General features: G+C 42.4%; 1 protein-coding gene and 2 long non-coding RNA genes across 57 annotated transcripts in view; 2 read left to right on the top strand and 1 right to left on the bottom strand.

Moving 5' to 3' along the window:
* The window catches only part of LOC118399501 (thyroid hormone receptor beta), a 160,444-nt gene extending 137,063 nt beyond the window's left edge, over nucleotides 1-23,381 (top strand). For 6 of the 8 annotated variants that reach the window (XM_052472202.1, XM_052472203.1, XM_052472199.1 and 3 more), the window contains 7 exons: nucleotides 1,287-1,387; nucleotides 1,566-1,713; nucleotides 4,951-5,156; nucleotides 7,886-7,912; nucleotides 11,202-11,348; nucleotides 12,066-12,324; nucleotides 17,714-23,381. In XM_052472202.1, coding sequence (XP_052328162.1) covers nucleotides 1,287-1,387; nucleotides 1,566-1,713; nucleotides 4,951-5,156; nucleotides 7,886-7,912; nucleotides 11,202-11,348; nucleotides 12,066-12,324; nucleotides 17,714-17,955 — 1,130 coding nt within the window. In that variant the 3' untranslated portion in view covers nucleotides 17,956-23,381. The remainder of the gene's footprint in view (nucleotides 1-1,286; nucleotides 1,388-1,565; nucleotides 1,714-4,950; nucleotides 5,157-7,885; nucleotides 7,913-11,201; nucleotides 11,349-12,065; nucleotides 12,325-17,713) is intronic. The other 2 variants (XM_052472204.1, XM_035795629.2) reach the window with 1 other exon arrangement.
* Nucleotides 1-25,250, top strand: part of LOC127909882 (uncharacterized) — a 92,143-nt gene that overhangs the window by 39,389 nt on the left and 27,504 nt on the right. The gene's annotated exons all lie outside the window — the stretch shown is intronic.
* LOC127909879 (uncharacterized) lies at nucleotides 1,721-5,085 on the bottom strand. Of its 48 annotated transcripts, none has more exons than XR_008072773.1 (7): nucleotides 4,932-5,033; nucleotides 4,764-4,819; nucleotides 4,560-4,637; nucleotides 4,342-4,431; nucleotides 3,956-4,285; nucleotides 3,680-3,769; nucleotides 1,721-3,269 (listed from the first exon to the last, which is right to left on the bottom strand). It is a non-coding gene; the product is annotated as an uncharacterized LOC127909879 (long non-coding RNA). The 48 variants fall into 48 exon arrangements; XR_008072760.1 differs by having other exon boundaries at nucleotides 4,764-4,847; nucleotides 4,932-5,032; XR_008072752.1 differs by having other exon boundaries at nucleotides 4,736-4,847; nucleotides 4,904-4,950.

Below are 25,250 nucleotides of genomic sequence, written 5' to 3'. Positions count from 1 at the left end.
ACTAAGACCTCTTGAAGTTTAAAGGCAAATTGAGACCGCCAACATATTACAAGACCATGGACTTTGAAAAGACTTGTTGGCAAACTTCTGTATGGTCAATATGTCTCTGCATTTGATTGTCCTGAACAGTGTTCTTAGCGTCTATCATAATGGTTTGCTATTAAATTCGCGGGTGGGTATTAATTGTGTTGACAACCTGAGCTCCTTTGATCAGGCTTTAGTTTGGACTAGAGTAAATCCAAGTTGACCTAAGGTGTCATACCGTGCCAGAACTGACCCGGAGCCAGAGAACCTGTTGCATTTTGTGCTTTGTGCTTTGTGTGTGTGTGTGTGTGTGTGTGTGTGTGTGTGTGTGTGTGTGTGTGTGTGTGTGTGTGTGTGTGTGTGTGTGTGTGTGTGTGTGTGTGTGTGTGTGTGTGTGTGTGTTTGTATTGATTGCTGGTACAGGGAGCAAGACTACAGACAGGGTAACAGAAGGCTGGAGCTTGCTGGTTGATGGCTTGGCCCTGACTCCCCTCGACTCGTATTGATCATTTATTGACCTCTGCCCCCACCCTCCTCCTCTCCTCCTACCCCCCTCCCCTCCCGCAGTCTGACGGCCCCCCTGCATGCCACCCTGCTCGTGTGTCCGGGCTGGATCACCTCTCTCAGTGGGCTAAGCCCCAAGCCTTGCCCTCACTGACCCTACCTTTTAAACTCTTGTTACCTCTGCTTCTTACCTTCTTAGTGCTACACACTTTAGGCCCTTTTGGAGAACTTTGTGTTGAAATGAATGATGTTAAACACATCTGGTGGAAATCACATCTTTGTTTCTAAGTTTCTGTGTCTACAAAGATCATGTTCAGTGGTCTGCTTGTGGTCAGACAGGAGTAAATGAGTACTTTATTGTCCCACAGGGAAATCTGTCTGGTAACGATACAGGCATTCCTAGCATACATAATTGGTTGTTTCTGAATGCTGTTTGTATCCAACATAAGTATAGTTGTGTCCCTGTTAACGGATCGTCACTGGCCTATATGGGGCGGCAGGTAGCCTAGTGGTTAGAGCATTGGGCCAGTGACCGAAAGGTTGCTGGATCGAATCCCTGGGGCTGACAAGGTAAAAATCTGTTGTTCTACACCTGAGCGAGGCAGTTAACCCACTGTTCCCTGCGCCGCGAAGACGTGAATATCGATTTTGGCACTCCTCTGATTCAGAGGGGTTGGGTTAAATGTGGAAGACACATTTCAGTTGTACAACTTTCCCTATATGATGTGTTTACGTTTGATTTATTTCTGTCTTGTTAGGGTACATCCCCAGTTACCTGGACAAGGACGAGTTATGTGTAGTATGTGGGGATAAAGCAACAGGATATCACTATCGCTGTATCACCTGTGAAGGATGTAAGGTAATACCAACACTGGACATATGTATTAGTGACAGATGTAATAATAGCAACACTTAACTCTCTGACATGGTTTCAGCAGTATCCATCAAAAAGGAAAAATTCTATGAAATATAATTTTTTAGATCATTGTGTTCTGGAAATTCCCTTTCAAACATTTAATTTATCTTTTTTCCCAAAGGGTTTCTTCCGGCGAACGATCCAGAAGAACCTGAACCCGACGTACGCTTGTAAGTACGAGGCAAAGTGCGTCATCGATAAGGTGACCAGGAACCAGTGCCAGGAATGCCGCTTCAAGAAGTGCATCGCTGTCGGCATGGCAACAGACTGTAAGTAGTATTCTGCTTAGTTTAGTTCCCCAGAATACCTTTAGAGAGAATGTTCCTTCTTCTAGAGTGAGATGTAAAATACAATTATAATAATGTAGTGTTCATATTTAATTGAGAGGACATTCACTACCACCACTATGGCAACAGGGGAAAAAACAGATTTAACAAATTAACTAGCACTAGTTCTGATTGCTCTAAAAATGTGTCTCAATAAATATGCTCCAATCTACCTGAGAGATCTGTTAACGGAACTTGATAATCATGCTTGGCCTGCGAGGTGGCTCATCACGGAGAGCTGCTTAACCTACCTATTTCAGAGTACAGAGATGAGGAGAACGAATGTCATGACTCCTCATAACAGGAATAGACTGCCTCATTCATTACTCTTTACAAATACTCTTCTTCATTCTTGTTTTATTGTGCAATTTCTATCATGCTTTCTCTGTTTTTACTTCTGTTATCAGATTTGTATTATTATTTATCTATTGACAGATCATGTTTTTAATGATGGATGTTATCAGTGTAAATATCAGTGTAAATATCAGAGGCAGAGTGCATATGTTTTGAATTGTATATTGTTTGTATTGTAAATTGTATGGAGCCATACTTCAGAACAATAGAACATTTAATTTCTTAAAATAGCAGTGGCAGTTCTTAAAATACTTAGACTTAGACTTGCTTCTTTGTGCGCTTGATCCCCTCCCTCTCAATCCCCTTGCCGTTCGTGACTCCTTGCTTCCTTCTTTGACCCTCTCTCGCCCTACCACTTCACCCTTCCCCCTAATCCCTAACACCTCCTCCTCCTCCACCCCCTCCCATCCTCTACACCTCCACCACTCCCTCCCATCCTCTACACCTCCACCACTCCCTCCCATCCTCTACACCTCCACCTCTCCCTCCCATCCTCTACACCTCCACCACTCCCTCCCATCCTCTACACCTCCACCACTCCCTCCCATCCTCTACACCTCCACCACTCCCTCCCATCCTCTACACCTCCACCTCTCCCTCCCATCCTCTACACCTCCACCACTCCCTCCCATCCTCTACACCTCCACCTCTCCCTCCCATCCTCTACACCTCTACCACTCCCTCCCATCCTCTACACCTCCACCTCTCCCTCCCATCCTCTACACTTCCACCACTCCCTCCCATCCTCTACACCTCCACCACTCCCTCCCATCCTCTACACCTCTACCACTACCTCCCATCCTCTACACCTCCACCACTCCCTCCCATCCTCTACACCTCCACCCCTCCCTCCCATCCTCTACACCTCTACCACTCCCTCCCATCCTCTACACCTCCACCTCTCCCTCCCATCCTCTACACCTCCACCTCTCCCTCCCATCCTCTACACCTCCACCACTCCCTCCCATCCTCTACACCTCCACCACTCCCTCCCATCCTCTACACCTCCACCTCTCCCTCCCATCCTCTACACCTCCACCACTCCCTCCCATCCTCTACACCTCCACCACTCCCTCCCATCCTCTACACCTCCACCTCTCCCTCCCATCCTCTACACCTCCACCTCTCCCTCCCATCCTCTACACCTCCACCACTCCCTCCCATCCTCTACATCCACCCTCCCTCCCATCCTCCACCTCCACCACTCCCTCCCATCCTCTACACCTCCACCACTCCCTCCCATCCTCTACACCTCCACCACTCCCTCCCATCCTCTACACCTCCACCTCTCCCTCCCATCCTCTACACCTCCACCCTCCCTCCCTCCCATCCTCTCCCTCCCATCCTCTACCTCCACCTCTCCCTCCCATCCTCTACACCTCCACCACTCCCTCCCATCCTCTACACCTCCACCACTCCCTCCCATCCTCTACACCTCCACCTCTCCCTCCCATCCTCTACACCTCCACCACTCCCTCCCATCCTCTACACCTCCACCACTCCCTCCCATCCTCTACACCTCCACCTCTCCCTCCCTCCCATCCACCCTCTACACCTCCACCTCTCCCTCCCATCCTCTACACCTCCACCTCTCCCTCCCATCCTCTACACCTCCACCTCTCCCTCCCATCCTCTACACCTCCACCTCTCCCTCCCATCCTCTACACCCCTCCTCCCATCCTCTACACCTCCACCTCTCCCTCCCATCCTCCTCTACACCTCCACCTCTCCCTCCCATCCTCTACACCTCCACCACTCCCTCCCATCCTCTACACCTCCACCACTCCCTCCCATCCTCTACACCTCCACCACTCCCTCCCTCCACCTCCACCTCTCCCTCCCATCCTCTACACCTCCACCTCTCCCTCCCATCCTCTACACCTCCACCTCTCCCTCCCATCCTCTACACCTCCACCTCTCCCTCCCATCCTCTACACCTCCACCACTCCCTCCCATCCTCTACACCTCCACCACTCCCTCCCATCCTCTACACCTCCACCTCTCCCTCCCATCCTCTACACCTCCACCTCTCCCTCCCATCCTCTACACCTCCACCTCTCCCTCCCATCCTCTACACCTCCACCTCTCCCTCCCATCCTCTACACCTCCACCTCTCCCTCCCATCCTCTACACCTCCACCTCTCCCTCCCATCCTCTACACCTCCACCACTCCCTCCCATCCTCTACACCTCCACCTCTCCCTCCCATCCTCTACACCTCCACCTCTCCCTCCCATCCTCTACACCTCCACCTCTCCCTCCCATCCTCTACACCTCCACCTCTCCCTCCCATCCTCTACACCTCCACCTCTCCCTCCCATCCTACACCTACCTCTCCCTCCCACCTCCACCACCTCTCCCTCCCATCCTCTACACCTCCACCACTCCCTCCCATCCTCTACACCTCCACCTCTCCCTCCCATCCTCCACCTCCACCTCTCCCTCCCATCCTCTACACCTCCACCTCTCCCTCCCATCCTCTACACCTCCACCTCTCCCTCCCATCCTCTACACCTCCACCACTCCCTCCCATCTCTCTCCACCACTCCCTCCCACCTACACCTCTCCCTCCCATCCTCTACACCTCCACCACTCCCTCCCATCCTCTACACCTCCACCACTCCCTCCCATCCTCTACACCTCCACCTCTCCCTCCCATCCTCTACACCTCCACCTCTCCCTCCCATCCTCTACACCTCCACCACTCCCTCCCATCCTCTACACCTCCACCACTCCCTCCCATCCTCTACACCTCCACCACTCCCTCCCATCCTCTACACCTCCACCTCTCCCTCCCATCCTCTACACCTCCACCTCTCCCTCCCAGTGGTGCTGGACGACAGCAAGCGGCTCGCCAAGCGGAAGTTGATCGAGGAGAACCGTGAGCGGCGGCGGAAGGATGAGCTCCAGAAGACGGTGTGGGACCGGCCTGAGCCGTCCCAGGAGGAGTGGGACCTGATCCGCATGGTCACCGAGGCCCACATGTCAACTAACGCCCAGGGCAACCACTGGAAACAGAAACGCAAGTTCTTGGTGAGACGTCTCCTCCGTGGCTGACAGCGTCTAACCAACCATGTCTGTTCTGTGAAACATTCCCAGTTCCCACAATCCCTCTCTTGTCCCCTTCCCTACCTCCCATCCCATCCCCAACCCACCACTGTTCCCAACGTTAATATGTCCATGTTTTTTGTATCTCCTTGTAGAATGGGGAGAATTAGCTGGACGCTGGAGAAAGTGTCTTCCTCAACGCAGCAGACACTAACTTAAAACGGAACAATCCATTCCTCTTGTTTTCTTCTTCTCTCCCCTTTAAAGCAGTGTTCTTTAATAATCTAAACAAATACTAAAAATGAATAACTGTTTATTTCTATCTCTCTTGCTTCCTCTCTCTTTCTCTCTCTTCCTCTCTCTCGCTGTGTGTTGAGCAGTACTACCTTTATAATTTCACTCCTCACATTTTAACCAAATTATTTTATTTTCCATAAAGTCTAATCGTCCTCTGCAGATTGAAGTCTGTCTCAGTCTCTTTGACTCTATCCTGGAGTTTCCATGTAGAGATGACACAAGGCCTGGACTATAGACTGTTGAGTAGGCCACATATACAGTATAGAAGTATAGAATTGTAATTTATTTTAGGTATTTATTTTGGATTAGTAATAGTTCAAGATTTAGCTAAACAACACATTTTCATCTGTAGTCCCTGTGCAGACTGTATTAATATGTGGTATTATATTAGTATTATAGTATTACATTATACTATATTATCGTAATGTACAGTACCAATCAAAAGTTTGGACACACCTACTCATTCAAGGATTTTTCTTTATTTTTGCTATTTTCTACATCAAAACTATGAAATAACACATATGGAATCATGTAGTAACAAAAAAGGGTTAAACAAATCAAAATATATTTGGGATTTTAGAATCTTCAAAGTAGCCACCCTTTGCCTTGATGACAACTTTGCACACTCTTGGCATTCTCTCAACCAGCTTCACCTGGAATGCTTTTCCAACAGTCCTGAAGGAGTTCCCACATATGCTGAGCACTTGTTGGCTGTTTTTCCTTCACTCTGTCGTCCAACTCATCCCAAACCATCTCAATTGGGTTGAGGTCGGGTGATTGTGGAGAATGAATAACTTGATCCCCTCCAGGTCATCTGATGCAGCACTCCAACACTCTACCTGGCCAAATAGCCCTTACACAGCCTGGAGGTGTGTTTTGGGTCATTGACCTGTTGAAAAACAAATGATAGTCCCACTAAGCGCAAACAGATGGGATGATGTATCACTGCAGAATGATGTGGTAGCCATGCTGGTTAAGTGTGCCTTGAATTCTAAATAAATCACAGACAGTGTCACCAGTAAAGCACCATCACACCTCCTCCTCCATGCTTCACGGTGGGAACCACACATGCGGAGATCATCCGTTCACCTACTCTGCGTCTCACAAAGACACGGCGGTTAGAATCGAAAATCTCCAATTTTAACTCATCAGACCAAAGGACAGATTTCCACCAGTCTAATGTCCATTGTTCATGTTTCTTGGCCCAACCAAGTCTCCTATTATTATTCATGTCCTTTAGTAGTGGTTTCTCTGCAGCAATTCAACCATGAAGGCCTGATTCACACAGTCTCCTCTGAACAGTTGATGTTGAGCTGTGTCTGTTACTTGAACTCTGTGAAGTATTTATTTGGGCTGCAGTCTGAGGTGCAGTTATTCTAATTAGGTGCAGTTATTCTAACTTATCCTCTGCAGCAGAGGTAACTCTGGGTCTTCCTTTCCTGTGGCAGTCCTCATGAGAGCCAGTTTCATCATAGCTTGATGGTTTTTACGACTGCACTTGAAGAAACTTTCAAAGTTCTTGAAATTTTCCAGATTGACTGACCTTCATGTCTTAAAGTAATGATGGACTTACGTTACTCTTTGCTTATTTGAGCTGTTCTTGCCATAATATGGACTTGGTCTTTTACCAAATAGGGCCATCTTCTATATACCACCCCTACCTTGTCACAACACAACCTATTGGCTCAAACACATTAAGAAGGAAAGCAATTCCACAAATTAACTTTCAACAAGGCACACCTGTTAATTGAAATGCATTCCAAGTAACTACCTCATGAAGCTGGTTGAGAGAATGCCATGAGTGTGCAAAGCTGAAATCAAGGCAAGGGATGGCTACTTTGAAGAATCTCAAATATAAAATATATTTTGATTTGTTTAACACTTTTTTGGTTGCTACATGAATACATATGTGTTCTTTCATAGTTTTGACGTTTTCGCTACTATTCTCCAATGTAGAAAATAGTAAAAATAATCAAAAACCCTTGAATGAGTAGGTGTTTCCAAACTTTTGAAGGGTACTGTATATCAGCTTTGATTAACTAATTTGTGAGTCTTGACATACAACAGTATACTTTGTACCCCCCCCCAAAAAAAAAAAAGTTTACAAAAATGTTTTACCTGAATACCTATAATTAAATATATGTTTATAAGTATAACATAAATGCTTCAGCCTGAGCCTAAATCTTGTCATGGAAACTCCACTTTGCATTTTGTGTGCTACTCACCTGTTGTCTCTCTCTGCACTGACTTTTCTGTCATCTACCTGTCCTCAGTTTAAACATGTTATTTGTTTTAGTTGGCTTGACACGGGTTCCTCATTGAAACGTTCTTCACAATCTCTGTTGATTGTCCAACAGGTCGAGGAAGCAATGCTACTTAATGAAATAACATGTAATTTATTCTATACTTCTGACCAGAGTGCAGTGGGGGTGAAGGAAACCAAGGTAAGAATTAGTAGACAAAATATAATACTGAGTTTAAATACTATCAAAACACTTCTCAAATCGCACCTGCTATAGCTAGCTATTATATTATAGGTGAGTGTTAAAATACAGTGGTTCATTCAAATTGGGGTTAGAAAAAAATATGTCATTTTTATCCTATTATTAGACATATCTACTATTCACACACTGTTTGTATTGCATATTTTAAGTTGTTTTGTGAATTCCTTACTAGGAACTCAATTATTCACGACCAAAACAGTGAAAAAGTTGCAATTAAGTAATTAATAAGGGAGAACCATGAACCATATTGATCATTTTTATTAGCCTTCTGTTACATATTAATTTGAGAAATGTAATATCAAAATGTGCAAAATAGTAAAAACAAGATTTTTAAACTGATTTTCAAAACCTTTAAATGTAATCTAGAGACATATTTCACCATCAATGTCCGGCTCTGACCCATGGACAAGTTTCCCTGTATTCACAGACCAAGCTTCTCGCACATGTGGCTGCGTTTACACAGGCAGCCAAATTCTGCAATTTATTTCACTAATTGGTCTTTTGACCAATCAGATCAATTAACATTTGAGCTGCTTGTGCCGTACACACTTTGGCTGATTTGGACATGTAACTGTGTAACCTTTGTGGCAGGAGGGATTAGGCTGAGGACCTTGTCCACTGTATACCATATTGTAGCAACCTTAACTCAACACTTTAACCTCTTGGCGTAACAGTTAAGGTATTGGCTTGACAGTTGTTGGACCTTGGTTCGAGTCCCAGTTGGGCCTACCCCCCGAATTCGCTACAATAGTATGTCCTTGATTTAAAGCGAGAAGAATTGGTTTCCTCCAATTAATTTGACTTCCAGGAAGAACAATTATCTATGTCTTTAATGTAGATTATCTTATCAGATGTTTTTTTCAATAAATGTAAATACATACAGTGGATTACCAATAAAGAGTCAGTTACCAAAACAATTATGTCAATACCAAAATGAACCAAATTTTTTCGGGTGTGGACGTTTCAGTTTTTAGTTATTATAGCTACTCTATATTTTGGACATATATTTTTGTCCCAAATACATACAATTTGTTGTATATTATATGTTTGGTATTGACACATCATGTGGCTATGATGGAGAGGGTTGCAATCCCATTTCCTGATTATAGTTGTAAGGATGTGGCTTAAGTCACTTTCATTCTACAGTCTTTTAATGTGTGTTTCGGTAGTGACATACAAAGTGGGGAAATCATTTTTGAGAGAAAGATTTTTTACAATAAAGTAGCAGTATCTTTCAATTGAATAATAAAACAAATCAATATGTTCTATTGAAATAATAGTGTGAAAAATATTTAAAAAATAATGAAGCACTTTGTTTTCAAACATACATTTTAGGAGCCAGGGTGGGGACAGCCACCCCCCACTAGAAATGAGTATATCAACAAAGATGTTGTACTATATTAATTTAACAATATGTGTGTTATTGCCTTGGCATGAATTAGAATAGATCATGATGTTAATAAGTGTCCTAAGTCTGGAGACTTATCTGTTTTTTAAAATAGTTTTTTTGACTGGGGTCAGCAATTTGAACCACTTCTGTTGAATGACCCATATACACTACATTGCTAGAAGTATGTGGACACCCTTCAAGTTAGTGGATTTGGCTATTTCAGCTAGACCCGTTGCTGACAGGTGTATAAAATAGAGCACACCGCAATGCAATCTCCATAGACAAACATTGACACTTGAATGGCCATACTGAAGAGCTCAGTGACTTTCAACGTGGCATCGTCATAGGATGCCACCTTTCCAACAAGTCAGTTCGTCAAACTTCTACCCTGCTAGAGCTGCCCCGGTCAACTGTAAGTGCTGTTTTTGTGAAGTAGAAACGTCAAGGAGCAACAATGGCTCAGCCACGAAGTGGTAGGCCACACAAGCTCACAGAACAGGACCGCCGAGTGCTGACGAGGTCACTCACTACGAGTTCCAAACTGCTTCTGGAAGCAACGTCAGCACAAGAACTGTTCTTTGGGAGACAGGCCTAATCGCCCAACATCAGTGCCAGACCTCACTAATGCTCTTGTGGCTGAATGGAAGCATGTCCCCGCAGCAATGTTCCAACATCTAATGAAAAGCCTTCCCAGAAGAGTGGAGGCTGTTATAACAGCAAAGGAGGGGGACCAACTCCATATTAATGCCCTTGGTTTTGGAATGGGATGTTCAACGAGCAGGTGTCCACATACCTTTTGCCGTGTAGTCTAGCTTTAAGTGCATAAAGTATGTAGATAGTTCTCTGCTAGCTGTGACAGTTGAAAGGCATACAGGGGAGAAGGACTCTTAAAGGGATATTATTATTATTAATAATGAGTGTTTTATTATTTCATCAATATTTATATTGATTTGCAACCAAACCAACAGAAGCTGGGGGGTGCTGTACACAGTGCTTTGTCCTCTGCTACTCAACTCAACTCAATCTGGGCTCTTTGCTTATGCGCTCCCTCTACTCTATCACTCTTACGTCACTTCTGGTCAGAAGGAAAGTAGTTCAATATGTTATAAAAATAATAATACCGTATCAGTGGATAACCCTAGTCAAAGACACTGCCAACTGAGGATGAGAAAATGAATGGCTTGCACTTTGCACTTGCTTGAGAATCCCCTCCTGTTTAAGTTTCCCTCAAACTTTCCTGAGAATCCCCTCCTGTTTAAGTTTCCCTCAAACTTTCCTGAGAATCCCCTCCTGTTTAAGTTTCCCTCAAGCTTTCCTGAGAATCCCCTCCTGTTTAAGTTTCCCTCAAGCTTTCCTGAGAATCCCCTCCTGTTTAAGTTTCCCTCAAACTTTCCTGCGAATCCCCTCCTGACTAAGTTTCCCTCAAACTTTCCTGAGAATCCCCTCCTGTTTAAGTTTCCCTCAAACTTTCCTGAGAATCCCCTCCTGTTTAAGTTTCCCTCAAACTTTCCTCCTTTTCCCTCCTGAACAACGGTCACAGTGGAAACGCTGTCCACTTTGTTTTCATGTCGTGCTGTTTTACTCGTTGACCTGTCATGAGAGGAGAAAGAGGAGACCGTGTTGTGTTTTCTGATCTTTCTAGCTGCATCTGAATTGAACCCTCCTCCCTAGATAGCACACTACTTTTAACCAGTGCCCTATGCTCGAAAGTACTGCACTATATAGGGTGCACCCTATTTCAGTTGCACCCTGTGTCTTAAAGTCTTTTAGTAGTCTGTCCCTGTTGGACATACTTACATGCACTGAGCCGTGTCCTCCCTCCACCTCTTGTCGTTTCAGCCTGAGGACATTGGTCAAGCACCGGTCATAAATGCACCTGAAGGGAGCAAAGTGGACATTGAAGCCTTCAGTCAGTTTACAAAAATTATCACCCCCGCCATTACCCGAGTGGTGGACTTTGCCAAAAAGCTGCCTATGTTCTGTGAGGTATGTAAGCAAAGCTTTTTCCTTTATTGAAACTCAAATGTAAAATGTCAATATTATCAATGTTTATTGGGGATGTGTGTTTTATATTTGTGTTCTCTTTTCTTATGATTGATCGCCTGCTTATCATAGAGAATGTCAATAAATATATTGGTTCTAAAACACTATAACTTAAACGGAAACAAACTCAAGTTTATAACTCAACATAAGCAATTTTACTCAAATAGAAACTAAAATGAGAGAACATTTTAAATGTAAAATTAATTCACTATTTAGTTTATAGTTAAATAGAAATTGTGTCAATTATGTTTTGGCTTAGTGCTCTATTTCTACTTGTCTTTAATATTAAAAAATGATGAAATACCTTAAATACTCACTAATACTAAAACTGAAATAGAAATGGTCTCAACATGTAAACTAAACTAAATCAACATTATTAATAATATTTTAAACTAAACTGAAATTCAAATTCATTTCAAAAATAGCAAAGGAAAAAAGCATTTAGTATGGGATGTACAGAGTTCAGTTTGTTATAAATGCTAACACTACTAATATATGTCAACATAAATGTTCTAATATCATTTCTGGACTTTGGACCTCTCCTGCACATGCTCCTTTTAATTCTTACAATCACATCAGTCGTTCATCGTTCGTGTGCAAATAAATCAATAAAAAATCAATAACAATGTTTGCTTTCTGTGTTTGTCTCTCTCCTCCCAGCTGCCTTGTGAAGACCAGATTATCCTATTGAAAGGCTGCTGCATGGAGATCATGTCTTTACGGGCGGCCGTTCGCTATGACCCCGAGAGCGAGACGCTGACACTTAACGGGGAGATGGCCGTGACCCGCGGCCAGCTGAAGAACGGAGGCCTGGGTGTAGTGTCGGATGCCATCTTTGATTTGGGCGTGTCGCTGTCGTCGTTCCACCTGGACGACTCTGAGGTCGCTCTGCTACAGGCCGTCATCCTCCTGTCCTCCGGTGAGAGAAAGATACATGCTTGCCAACCCACCTGTTGCGTTACCACACACACACCTGTTGCGTTACCACACACACACCTGTTGCGTTACCACACACACACCTGTTGCGTTACCACACACACACCTGTTGCGTTACCACACACACACCTGTTGCGTTACCACACACACACCTGTTGCGTTACCACACACACACCTGTTGCGTTACCACACACACACCTGTTGCGTTACCACACACACACCTGTTGCGTTACCACACACACACCTGTTGCGTTACCACACACACACCTGTTGCGTTACCACACACACACCTGTTGCGTTACCACACACACACCTGTTGCGTTACCACACTACCAGACATCCGGCCCCTTGTTTTCGATAGACGCAGGCTTATGGGTTTTGTCACCTTCCAAAAGTGTTTTAAAGGGCAAGGGGGTCATGGCCATTGAAACTGAGGGGCCACAGTCCAGCAGCAGTTTTACCCACTTGTAAGCTGACAATATAGAAGATATCTCTTTTTACGGATAGTTATTTCAAAGATATCCTTTAAAAGGTGCCCCTTTTAAAAAAACTGGGTGAATTTGAACGTAACTATTAGAGTCTTCCAAAACTTTCAAACGAGTGTTCTTTAATATTCTATATCGTGTTGTTGTTCATTTTAATTTGGTATGACCTGCCATTTCAATGTTGAACAAGTTGGCATGATGACAAGTACATTAAAAGTAGATTAGGTAGGAAGTAGAATACATTGTAGGTGAGACAGAAAGAGAGCGGCAGGCCCCTGAGTTCAAACAGATAGAGGATTGGTCGAACAACACGCCATATTAACCCCTGTCCCGTGTGTATGTAATTCTAGACATTTTTACATTTTTTTTTAAATTTTTTTTATTTTTTATTTCACCTTTATTTAACCAGGTAGGCTAGTTGAGAACAAGTTCTCATTTGCAACTGCGACCTGGCCAAGATAAAGCATAGCAGTGTGAACAGACAACACAGAGTTACACATGGAGTAAACAATTAACAAGTCAATAACACAGTAGAAAAAATGGGCAGTCTATATACAATGTGTGCAAAAGGCATGAGGAGGTAGGCGAATAATACAATTTTGCAGATTAACACTGGAGTGATAAATGATCAGATGGTCATGTACAGGTAGAGATATTGGTCTGCAAAAGAGCAGAAAAGTAAATAAATAAAAACAGTATAAAAACAGTATGGGAATGAGGTAGGTGAAAATGGGTGGGCTATTTACCTATAGACTATGTACAGCTGCTGCTCGGATAGCTGATGTTTGAAGTTGGTGAGGGAGATAAAAGTCTCCAACTTCAGCGATTTTTGCAATTCGTTCCAGTCACAGGCAGCAGAGTACTGGAACGAAAGGCGGCCAAATGAGGTGTTGGCTTTAGGGATGATCAGTGAGATACACCTGCTGGAGCGCGTGCTACGGATGGGTGTTTCCATCGTGACCAGTGAACTGAGATAAGGCGGAGCTTTACCTAGCATGGCCTTGTAGATGACCTGGAGCCAGTGGGTCTGGCGACGAATATGTAGTGAGGGCCAGCCGACTAGAGCATACAAGTCGCAGTGGTGGGTGGTATAAGGTGCTTTAGTGACAAAACGGATGGCACTGTGATAGACTGCATCCAGTTTGCTGAGTAGAGTGTTGGAAGCCATTTTGTAGATGACATCGCCGAAGTCGAGGATCGGTAGGATAGTCAGTTTTACTAGGGTAAGCTTGGCAGCGTGAGTGAAGGAGGCTTTGTTGCGGAATAGAAAGCCGACTCTTGATTTGATTTTCGATTGGAGATGTTTGATGTGAGTCTGGAAGGAGAGTTTGCAGTCTAGCCAGACACCTAGGTACTTATAGATGTCCACATATTCAAGGTCGGAACCATCCAGGGTGGTGATGCTAGTCGGGCATGCGGGTGCAGGCAGCGATCGGTTGAAAAGCATGCATTTAGTGTCCTGTCTTAGACTTGTCATTAAATGTGAAGACTGTTATTTTATCAAATCGATTCTCTATATGTAATTATTGTTACGTGATTAAACTAATCATGTAAACTTTAATTAACGAGGAAGTCGGGGCACCACAGAAAATGTTCAGATTACAAAGTTATAATTTTCCGAATATAACTCTTCAGATATTTTAATATCTGATCGGTCTTTAATTAATGAATTATTACCTCATCAGTTCTCATTCCAAATGTCGTAAAATGATTGGCTATCTGCACGAACCTAGCCTATACTATGAATCACCCATACACCAATTGCCTCAATTATTTATTTACTAACTATTTAAACAATTAAAGAATATACAATACATAATAACATTATACAGTAAATACCGCCCCTAGTGGACTAAACAAAAACAGTTTGGTTATAACACAATAGATTCAAAGAAAAGAGAAGGGGTTTTGGAAGGAAGACTAAGGAACATGGGTATCTATCGGACCTGGGAAGCTATTCTCACATAAATACATATGCCACATATGCCAACGATCGCTCATTCGGAAAAGCAATGCATTGTATTTACGTGAAGCTAGCTTCGATAGTTGAGCTGATGATGTGAGACTGGTTTGCCCAGTTGAGGTCGCCATTGACCTTTGTAGATTCTTCCCGGGTCGTCGGGTAAGAGGTTCACGTGGTCTGAGAGGTTCATCTCAATCTGGAGATGCTTCCTCGTCAGTCAGTATTTTCGTACTAGATTTGCACATATGTTCAGCTGCAGTCTGATATATGCTAGTTTAGTATGCACTTCTTTGTTAGGTGATCAATAGTTCAGATTTCATACCATTTCACGTGTGGAACAAGCTCTCACGTTTCCTGGTCTGTAGATTTGAAATTAGAATTAGCCCTTTTAAACGTGAGGACAAGTCCTCAAGGAATTTGGAACTGAGTTGACTTTTCGTCACAGAGGCTTTTATTCAAAAGTGGAAAAGGGGTTGGTTCATCATTTCCAACCAATGTCTATTAATTTGGGCATGGCTACTGACTTAGTTAAACTTTACAATGAAGGCCAATTCTCTCATTTTAAAGGTTAACATCATATTACATCATTTCGCAAATAGTTTAATCTTTACATTTTATACAAGAATTAGATGCAAGCCTCATAACTGAGGAACCTATATAAACAGAGTAATTGTCTTTCATGAGGTCACAAACATGAAACAAAATGGACCAGGTCATATCTGGCTTCTCCACCGACTGCTTACACATTCTCCAAAATAGGAATATTGTTCAATTCTCAAATTCTGAGATGTAGTAGAATTTGGCGGGAGAGTTCCTTTGTTCTACTGTGACCCTCTCTCTCCCATACAGCATGGTCAGGGAGACAAGTCTCTAAAAGGAAACTACGACTGGTTGTAAAGCAGTAAAAGTGCCCCTCCCCTTAACAAGAGAGGGGGTTTGTTCACATCTCTGCTAGCCAATTCACTGAAAGGGCTAGTGTCATGACAACGGTATATCATGAAACTTACATTACACATCTATGAACACACATGGATGTGCTTATAGATGTGTATTCTTTATGATATACACTTCAATTGTACACAATAAATGTATATGTATAATATATACAATTAGTGTACAAAACATTAGGAACACCTGCGCTTTCCATGAGATACTGTAGACTGAAAAGGTGAACCCAGTTGTAGGTTAAAGAAGGATTTTTAAGCCTTGAGATGATTGAAACATGCATTGTGCATGTGTGCCATTCAGAGGATGAATGGGCAAGACAAAATATTTACAGTGCATTCGGAAAGTATTCAGACTCTTGACTTTTTGCACATTTTGTTACGTTACAGCCTTATTCTAAAATGTATGAAAAAATGTTGTTGTTTTTTCATCAATCTACACACAATTCCCCATAATGTCAATGTGAAAACCGTTTTTTAGATTTTCTTTGCAAATGTATATTTTAAAAAATAAAACAGAAGTACCTTATTTACATAAGTATTCACACCCTTTGCTATGAGACTCGAAATTGAGCTCAGGTGAATCCTGTTTCCATTGATCATCCTTGAGATGTTTCTACAACTTGATTGGAGTCCACCTGTGGTAAATTCAATTGAATGGACATGATTTGGAAAGGCACACACCTGTCTATATAAGGTCACACAGTTGACAGTGCATGTTAGAGCAAAAACCAAGCCATGAGGTCAAATGAATTGTCCATAGAACTTCGAGACAGGATTGTGTCAAGGCACAGATATGAGGAAGGGTACCAAAAAAAATCTGCAGAATTGAAGGTCCCCAAGAACACAGTGGAACCACCAAGACAATACCTAGAGCTGGCCGCCCAGCCAAACTGAGCAATCGGGGGAGAAGGGCCTTGGTCAGGGAGGTGACCAAGAACCCGATGGTCAATCTGACAGAGCTCCAGAGTTCCTCTGTGGAGATGGGAGAACCTTCCAGAAGGACAACTATCTCTGCAGAGTTTGTCAAGAACTGCAACGCTGGTGGGTTTTTTAAACTCAACAGTTTCCCCTGTGTATCAAGAATGGTCCACCACCCAAAGGACATCCAACCAACTTGACACAACTGTGGGAAGTGTTGGAGTCAACATTGGCCAGCATCTTTTGGATCGCTTGTCTCAACTTGTCCAGTAAAAAAGGGGAGCAACTCTGTAGTTCCTGTGGCTTTACCCCCCTGTGAGACCTGCAGCAAAACAGTCAGTAAGCAATGAAACAGTCGGTAAAGCCAGTAAGTCAGTGTGTGCCGGCCTGTTTTCATGTGTGATTAACCACAGTCAGTCACACGTCAATACTGCTGTTAACTTCCACCAGAGGTCTGTTTAAACCCATTAGGCCAATCTTTCACGTAGTGATTATAAGGGATTACAGAGCCCACCCTAGGAAAGGAAACCATCTAATGATGAGACTACAATGGCCGTCCGGGGGTTTGACGTTCAAAATCAATAACTTTGTGCAGGGTCCACACATCTCCCTCCCTCCATCTCTAAGATGATGCCACTCTGTTCTGTGAAGCCATCGATCTTCTATTATATCCACATGCACAGATCGTCTGCATTGACTTTTAGAGTTGTGAAATCAATGGCAAACGTGAGCCAATCTGGTATTTGTTTGAATAATTCTGTAGCATACTTACTCAAAACTCAATACTTGTATTAATCGGTTGTTCTGTAAATCTATCACACATGCAACCCCTGGAGTGACTTAGTAGTGCTAATGAAACAAGCCAGTGACCGATTACAGGATATCCAATTAATACAAGTGTTGAGTTATAGTCTCTATCTCCAGTGAGACCGTGTTTGTAGATTTGGGTTGAATTAGTATAGAATTGTTCTATCTATGTGACAGTAGTAATATACAGTACAGTATGAAACTCATCCATATTCATCCTTTTCTCCTTTCTGTCTATCTCTTCCTCCCCAGACCGTCCGGGGCTGACCAGCGTGGAGCGTATTGAGCGCTGTCAGGAGGAGTTCCTTCTGGCCTTTGAACATTACATCAACTACCGCAAACACAAGGTGGCGCAATTCTGGCCCAAGCTGCTGATGAAGGTGACGGACCTGCGGATGATCGGGGCGTGCCACGCCTCCCGCTTCCTGCATATGAAGGTGGAGTGCCCCAACGAACTCTTTCCCCCACTCTTCCTGGAGGTTTTTGAGGATTGACGGACAGACGGGCCCACACACCCTGCCGAGGTGTGTGTCAGAGTGTGTGTGTGCGTGGGCGCCTGGCCGGGGCTACGACAGTGGGCCTCAGAGTGGCTCTAGGCGTCTTGGGACACGTTGTTGGAACTCTCATTAGCACTACTGAGTCACTTCATTCCATACCTTAGGTGTAGCCTAGCTTCTCAGCCTAGTTCTTATGGATGGAACCATCCCTTATGATGCGGGTACATGTGAATAGCATTTTCTTTTGGTTTTTCTTTTGTAAATGTTTCACTTCTCAGTTACTTCTCTAGAAGTTTTTGTTGTGTTAATTGTACAGTCTAATTTCTGTCGTCGACGGTGCTCGTTCAGTCAGTCATACAAACCATGCAACGTGTAGTGTTTCATTTTAGTCCATTTTAGTACCAAATGCTGACTCCACCAACACTGAGAAGGTCAGTGACAGACAGCAGAAGCCAGCTAACCAGCATTATTCCCTTCCATTTCGCATTCTCTTCCTACGATACTTCTCCAGTCAAGGGATGTGGAGTAGCTTTCATACAGGTGTCCTTCTGATGCTGGTGTTCTGTGAGAGCTACAGTTGAAGTCGGAAGTTTACATACACTTAGGTTGGAGTCATTAAAACTTGTTTTTCAACCACTCCACAAAGTTCTTGTTAACAAACTATAGTTTTGGCAAGTCGGTTAGGACTACTACTTTGTGCATGACACAAGTCATTTTTCCAGCAATTGCTTACAGACAGATTATTTCACTTATAATTCACTGTATCACAATTCCAGTGGGTCAGAAGTTTCCATACACTATATTGACTGTGACTTTAAACAGCTTGGAAAATTCTAGAAAATTATGTCATGGCTTTATAAGCTTCTGATAGGCTAATTGACATCATTTCAATTGGAGGTGTACCTGTGGATGTATATCAAGGCCTACCTTTAAACTCAATGCCTCTTTGCTTGACATCATTAGAAAATGATCTGTCTCCTAGAGATGAACATACTTTGGTGCGAAAAGTGCAAATCAATCCCAGAACAACAGCAAGGACCCTGTGAAGATGCTGGAGGAAACAGGTACAAAAGTATCTATATCCACAGTAAACAAGTCCTATATCGACATAACCTGAAAGGCCGCTCAGCAAGGAAGCTGAAACCGGCATAGAAAATTGTGGTTTGCAACTGCACATGGGGACAAACATCATACTTTTTGGAGAAATGTCCTCTGGTCTGATGAATCAAAAATTGAACTGTTTGGCCGTAATTATCATTGTTATGTTTGGAGGAAAAAGGCAGAGGCTTGCAAGCCGAAGAACACCATCCCAACCGTGAGGCTAGGGGGTGGCAGCATCATGTTGTGGTGGTGCTTTGCTGCAGGAGGGACTGGTGCACTTCACAAAATGGCATCATGAGGGAGGAAAATTATGTGGAGATATTGAAGCAACATCTCAAGACATCAGTCAGGAAGTTCAAGCTTGGTCGCAAATGGGTCTTCCAAATGGACAATGACCCCAAGCATACATCCAAAGTTTTGGCAAAATGGCTTAAGGACAACAAAGTCAAGGTATTGGAGTGGCCATCACAAAGTCCTGACCTCAATCCTTTAGAAAATTTGTGGGCAGAACTGAAAAGGCGTGTGCGAGCAAGGAGGCCTACAAACCTGACGCAGTTACACCAGCTCTGTCAGGAGGAATGGGACAAAATTCACCCAACTTATTGTGGGAAGCGTGTGGAAGGCTACCCAAAATGTTTGACCCAAGTTAAAAAATGGCAATGCAATGCTACCAAATACTAATTGAGAGTATGTAAACTTCTGACCCACTGGGAATGTGATGAAAGAAATAAAAGCTGAAATAAATCATTCTCTCTACTATTATTCTGACATTTCAGATTCTTAAAATAAAGTAGTGATCCTAACTAACTTAAGACAGGGAATTGTTACTAGGATTAAATGTCAGGAATTGTGAAAAACCGAGTTTAAATGTATTTGGCTAAGGTGTATGTATATTTACAACTTCAACTGTATATCTATACCTGCTCAGTACTGCCATCCTGCAACATTAAAATACACTCTGACTGTACTCACATCCTTCACGCCATAGAAATAGTAGAACAGGCATTCCCATTCAAGTAAATGTTCTGTAATGGGATGGGTGGACCTGCAGCTATTCTTATTCTAATTATATTTCTATGATTCCCACCACAAGCTCCCACATGAGTAGACCCGGTCACATTTCTAACAATGGAAAGGCACAACACTATACAACTCGTCCACAGAGAAACAGCTATCTAAAAGACGTCTTGTTTCTCCTCTTCTGTGTTAAACCTAAATGATCAGGACAGATATAAAAGCACAATTTGACATGAAGTCAGAAAAAAGACTGAAGCCGTTCTATAACTATCTATTTTTTGAATGATGCTACTCACGTAGTGCCAAAAAATAGCTAATTCATTCGACTGTATTGGATTGTTTCCCATGAACCAGGATACATGTTCTAACCTGACCTGATTGGCTATCAGTGACTTCTTTTAGAGCATTCTTCTAGAACATGCTTCTGGCTCTCATTCAAGCTGTAGAGTGTAGACTCGCATCATGAAACAGAACGTTATTGAAATAGTGTAGCTCCTGAGCTGCAGACGGACAGACCAGATGGACAGACCAGACAGACACTGTGAGCTGTGATGCAGGCAGAACCTCCTCCTGATGTCTCACAAGACCCCATGGGAACTATTGACTCATTGATGTTCATGCGTTATATTATATTCTCAACATGAGAGTTACTGTATGTGATGATGGTGATGATGCTCCCTCCTAGAAGGACTGGTGGGTTCTATGATACTTGCTTATTGGCTGATTCATGCCTGTATGAATGACATGTGGGTGGAGTCTGGGGGTCAAACCCTTCCTATGTTGACCACAGAGGAGAGAATCGCTGCCACTCGGGGTGTAACGGTACACGTATCGAATCGGTACAGGGAGCACGGTTCGGTCCGCATATATTAAAACAATGAAACACTAGGCCGATAGGCAAGGCCATAAACTGCATTGAATGCCTCCAGTAAATTTGAGCTGCAAAAAAACATTTCAGGTTTTTCCAATAAAACAACTAGAGCCTATGTGCACCCTGTAATCAACATGTAAATCTTAACTCTCAAACAGGTAGTATCCACTTTATATAAGCAAGCTAAAGTCGACGTTGTCAATTAATTGGCAAGTGCATCTTGTACTGCGCTTACTACAGATGGATGGACCTCCAGTGCTACAGGCTATAACTTTACCCCAGAGTTCAACATGAGAAGTTCCCTGTTACAGACACGCTCCCTTTATGAGAGTCACACAAGTGTGCATCTTTTTCTCTTTGTAAGAAAACACAAAATACAATGTCTGAGCCATGTTTGCATATTGATTGCATGCGCATATTGCACTTTATTTTAGTGTTGTTGTTGATGAGTTAATCGCGTTTTCATTTAAGAAAATACAAAGTGTTTGTTATTCCTGATGGTGCTCTCATCAGGCGTTATATGACTCATGATCATATATGGATTCAGGAATACCAACACTTTGTATTTTATTAAATAAACAAATATTTACTACAAAAACTGTTGGCATTTCATTTTCCCGCTGTACCAAAAACCGAACCGAATCGTGATCCCAAAACCACAATACCAACTGAACCATGGGTTTGGTAAACCATTACACCCCTAGCTGCCACGTGATTTTAATGAAAACAATAACAATAAATCAAAGATATAGAGAAAAAGATACAGAGAAAAAGGTACAGAGAAAGAGCTGACAGATTGAAAAACTCTTCAGCTATTGCTCATTTTTCCTCTTTATTTTGGTTGTATTTTTCTTGGGGGGAAAAAATATGATATTGTGGTTTGTTTGCAACTGCAAAAAAAATGCAGCTTTGTGTAAAAATACATGCATTACTATCCAAGCTTCAAACTACTCCTCAAAGCAGCTTGTGTTTTCTCTGTAAATGTGATGCCTTTCATAAAGCAATAGACTTTGCAGTGTTTGAATGACTAGGACCTCACAACTCACACAAACTGCACAGTTAACAATGCACAGACAATCAGAGAGAAACAGATGGGAAATTGTAAACAGGAAGTGGCGCAGGTTCCAATTACTTGCTGGTTCACAAGTTGAACTGGGACACAGGCTAAGTCAGTGGCCCTAGAATGAGTCGTGACAATCAGCATATTTGATGCTATCCGTTTGAAAAAGGCAATGGCTGCACAGAATGGCTAATCTTGATCATAGAATGAGTAGTTATTTGCGATGCAAAGTGATTTGTAGTCATCTGTAGTCAATCTCAAACATGCACTCTGCCGAATGTCACCTTATTCCACAAGATACTTCTTAAAGCGCCCGTGTGGTATTATCTCTCGTAAGAGTGGTCACTCTTAACTCTGTTACAAACCAATAACAACAAATGTTGCACCAATAGAAAAGAAGCTATTTTACAGTACTATAGAGGATAAAAGGATGTATATTTTCAGACTGCATAATTTTTTACAGATATTGTATGCATATTATGAAAATGTTACTGTTTTACGTAAATAACAGGGAAAAACAATCTTTCCCTCAATTTCATTTGCAAACCACAACGACATACTGTTTTACATTTGTTTAGATATAACTATGTGAACTTCATGAACTATAAGATTCATAGATAGATTGCAGTGTTAGTTTCACCTTGACAAAATATCAGTTGGTTAATGTATGGAACTCTGTCAGTGGTGGCTGGTGGCATGTTAAATGGGCATGTTAAATGGGCTCATAGAAATGGCTGGAACAAAATCAATGGAATAGTCTCAAACACATCAAACATCTGGTTTCAATGTTTTTGATACCATTCCATTTACTCATTATTCATCATTCATTATTATGAACTGTCCTCCCCTCACCAGCCTCCTCTGAACTCTATATATACTGTCAGGGGAAAAAACAATACATACTGCAAAATTGGGCTGGACAATTTGAATAAAGACGTTATTAATGCAAGACCAGCTCCTTTTCTGACAGCATCACCAACATCAACCAAGCAAATCCACTCACTGTTAAAATAATAACCCAGAATGATTTACTTGTGTTTTCATGTCTTATTGTCTAAGCAGATAAATACCAACAATTTGTTGTTCATGATGTAGTAAACATTTATCAATGCTATCTGGAATATTGGACAACAAGTCTTTGGAGAGAGTGAAATTATAGTGTGTGATGTAAGTGTAATTGAATGAGAATGAGTCTGAATATGACATGTTTTGGACAGAGTGCTTTGACTTGGGTGCCCTGGAAGAAAAGACAAGTTGCACAAAAAAAAATAGAGATAATAATTATGAATTTGGATTCTCATGATTATGACGATGTTTGCACTTAATGTGAATTGGATGTTGAGAATAAAGATGGTTTTGAGAAAATGTCACAAAGTGTTTTTATTGTTTGTAAAATATCACATGTTCCCAAAGCACAACCTAAAAATGTCATCACTGAAAGGAAACTAACAAAAATCACTAAGACAACCAAAACAAAAAGGGGTTCTGAAAGACAGTAAGCAACTAAAAAGGGGTTCTGAAAGACAGTAAGCAACTAAAAAGGGGTTCTGAAAGACAGTAAGCAACTAAAAAGGGGTTCTGAAAGACAGTAAGCAACTAAAAAAGGGGTTCTGAAAGACAGCAAGCAACTAAAAAGGGGTTCTGAAAGACAGTAAGCAACTAAAAAAGGGGTTCTGAAAGACAGTAAGCAACTAAAAAGGGGTTCTGAAAGACAGTAAGCAACTAAAAAAAGGGTTCTGAAAGACAGCAAGCAACTAAAAAGGGGTTCTGAAAGACAGTAAGCAACTAAAAAAGGGGTTCTGAAAGACAGCAAGCAACTAAAAATGGATTTAAAAAAGAAACCCACCATGAGTGCCCACTAAATTTACCTCAGGGAAGACAAACTAACAGGGGAAAAACACCAATTTAGGATATGGAGTAAAACAAATATGGAGCAAAACAAACACGGGATAACACAGAACTCCAGCTTCTTCCGGGCTAACTAAAGTACACGCGCTAACGTGAGGTGTAGCTTTCCCAACATCTCTCCAGCTGATGCACTGGGCCAGCAGATATTAAATACCTGCTGGACCAGCACAGGTGAAACACATCCTGACGAACGGGATAACTTGCCAGCGCAGGTGTAACACATACTGACCAATGAGGTGACTGCAATCAGTGCGTACTTCATCTAACACGCTAACCAACCTCGAAATAAACAGAAACAGAAACCCATAACACACGCACACAATCCTTGTATTACGTTTTCGAAAGTCAGATCTATCATGATATTGTAGTGAAGATAATGTTGAATGATAATTCAGTTTATGAGTCAATGTGTCACACTCTGACCATTATTTGCGTTGTTTGTTTTTATGTTTTGTTTGGTCAGGGTGTGATATGAGTGGGCATTCTATGTTGTATGTCTAGTTTGTCTATTTCTATGTGTTTTGGCCTGATATGGTTCTAAATCAGTGGCAGGTGTTTGTCGTTGTCTCTGATTGGGAACCATATTTAGGTAGTCTGTTTTGTATTGTATTGTGGTTGGTGGGTTATCGTCTATGTTAGCACAGTGTTTCTATAGCAGGCACGTTCCTCTTGTTTGTTTTAGTCTATTTTGTGTTTTTTTTCATCTTTCATTAAATCATCCATTCACCCTGCGCTTTGGTCTCCTCAATACGACGATCGTGACACAATGTGATAATTGTGCAAACGCCCCACCATCCATGAAAGGGTCATAGCCCCTAAAAGCCTCTCTCTACAATTAAACTGAAATGCTACCGGTGTGGGATCTTAATTTGATCCGTTTCTCACAGCAGGAATTATAATTCATGGACATTTTTGTAGGGATTGATACATTTTTGGTTGGGCAAATCAAGTCTGACATTTTAAAGTGGAAATAACAAACTTTAGAAGCCTTTTTTAAATGTTGAATACACTAAAAGTTTGCATTTCCTGTTCTGCAGGACATTTCCTGCAACCACAGGGGATCAAATTAAGATCTTGCACCTGTACACATTGCCAAGGACTTTTTTTTTGCCCTTTTCAAAACCATCATTAATTCAGTGCTTTTCCTTGGTCAGTATTAAACCTAAGGTTGATTCAGACCAAGCCCAGATTTGAAAGGGGTCATAACTTTCATCTTAGCCATTTCAAAAAGGTCAGAGGTCATTGAATGTTTCACATGGGAAAGTGTAGGTAATCCTAAAAATACAATTAGTACATGCAAATGACATATGTGAGTGCATGTATACTCTGTGCATT

This window comes from Oncorhynchus keta, chromosome 20, assembly GCF_023373465.1.
Source record: "Oncorhynchus keta strain PuntledgeMale-10-30-2019 chromosome 20, Oket_V2, whole genome shotgun sequence".
Lineage (NCBI taxonomy): Eukaryota > Metazoa > Chordata > Actinopteri > Salmoniformes > Salmonidae > Oncorhynchus > Oncorhynchus keta.
The sequence above is the reverse complement of the archived record's forward strand: the minus strand, read 5'-3'. Positions and strand labels throughout refer to the sequence as shown.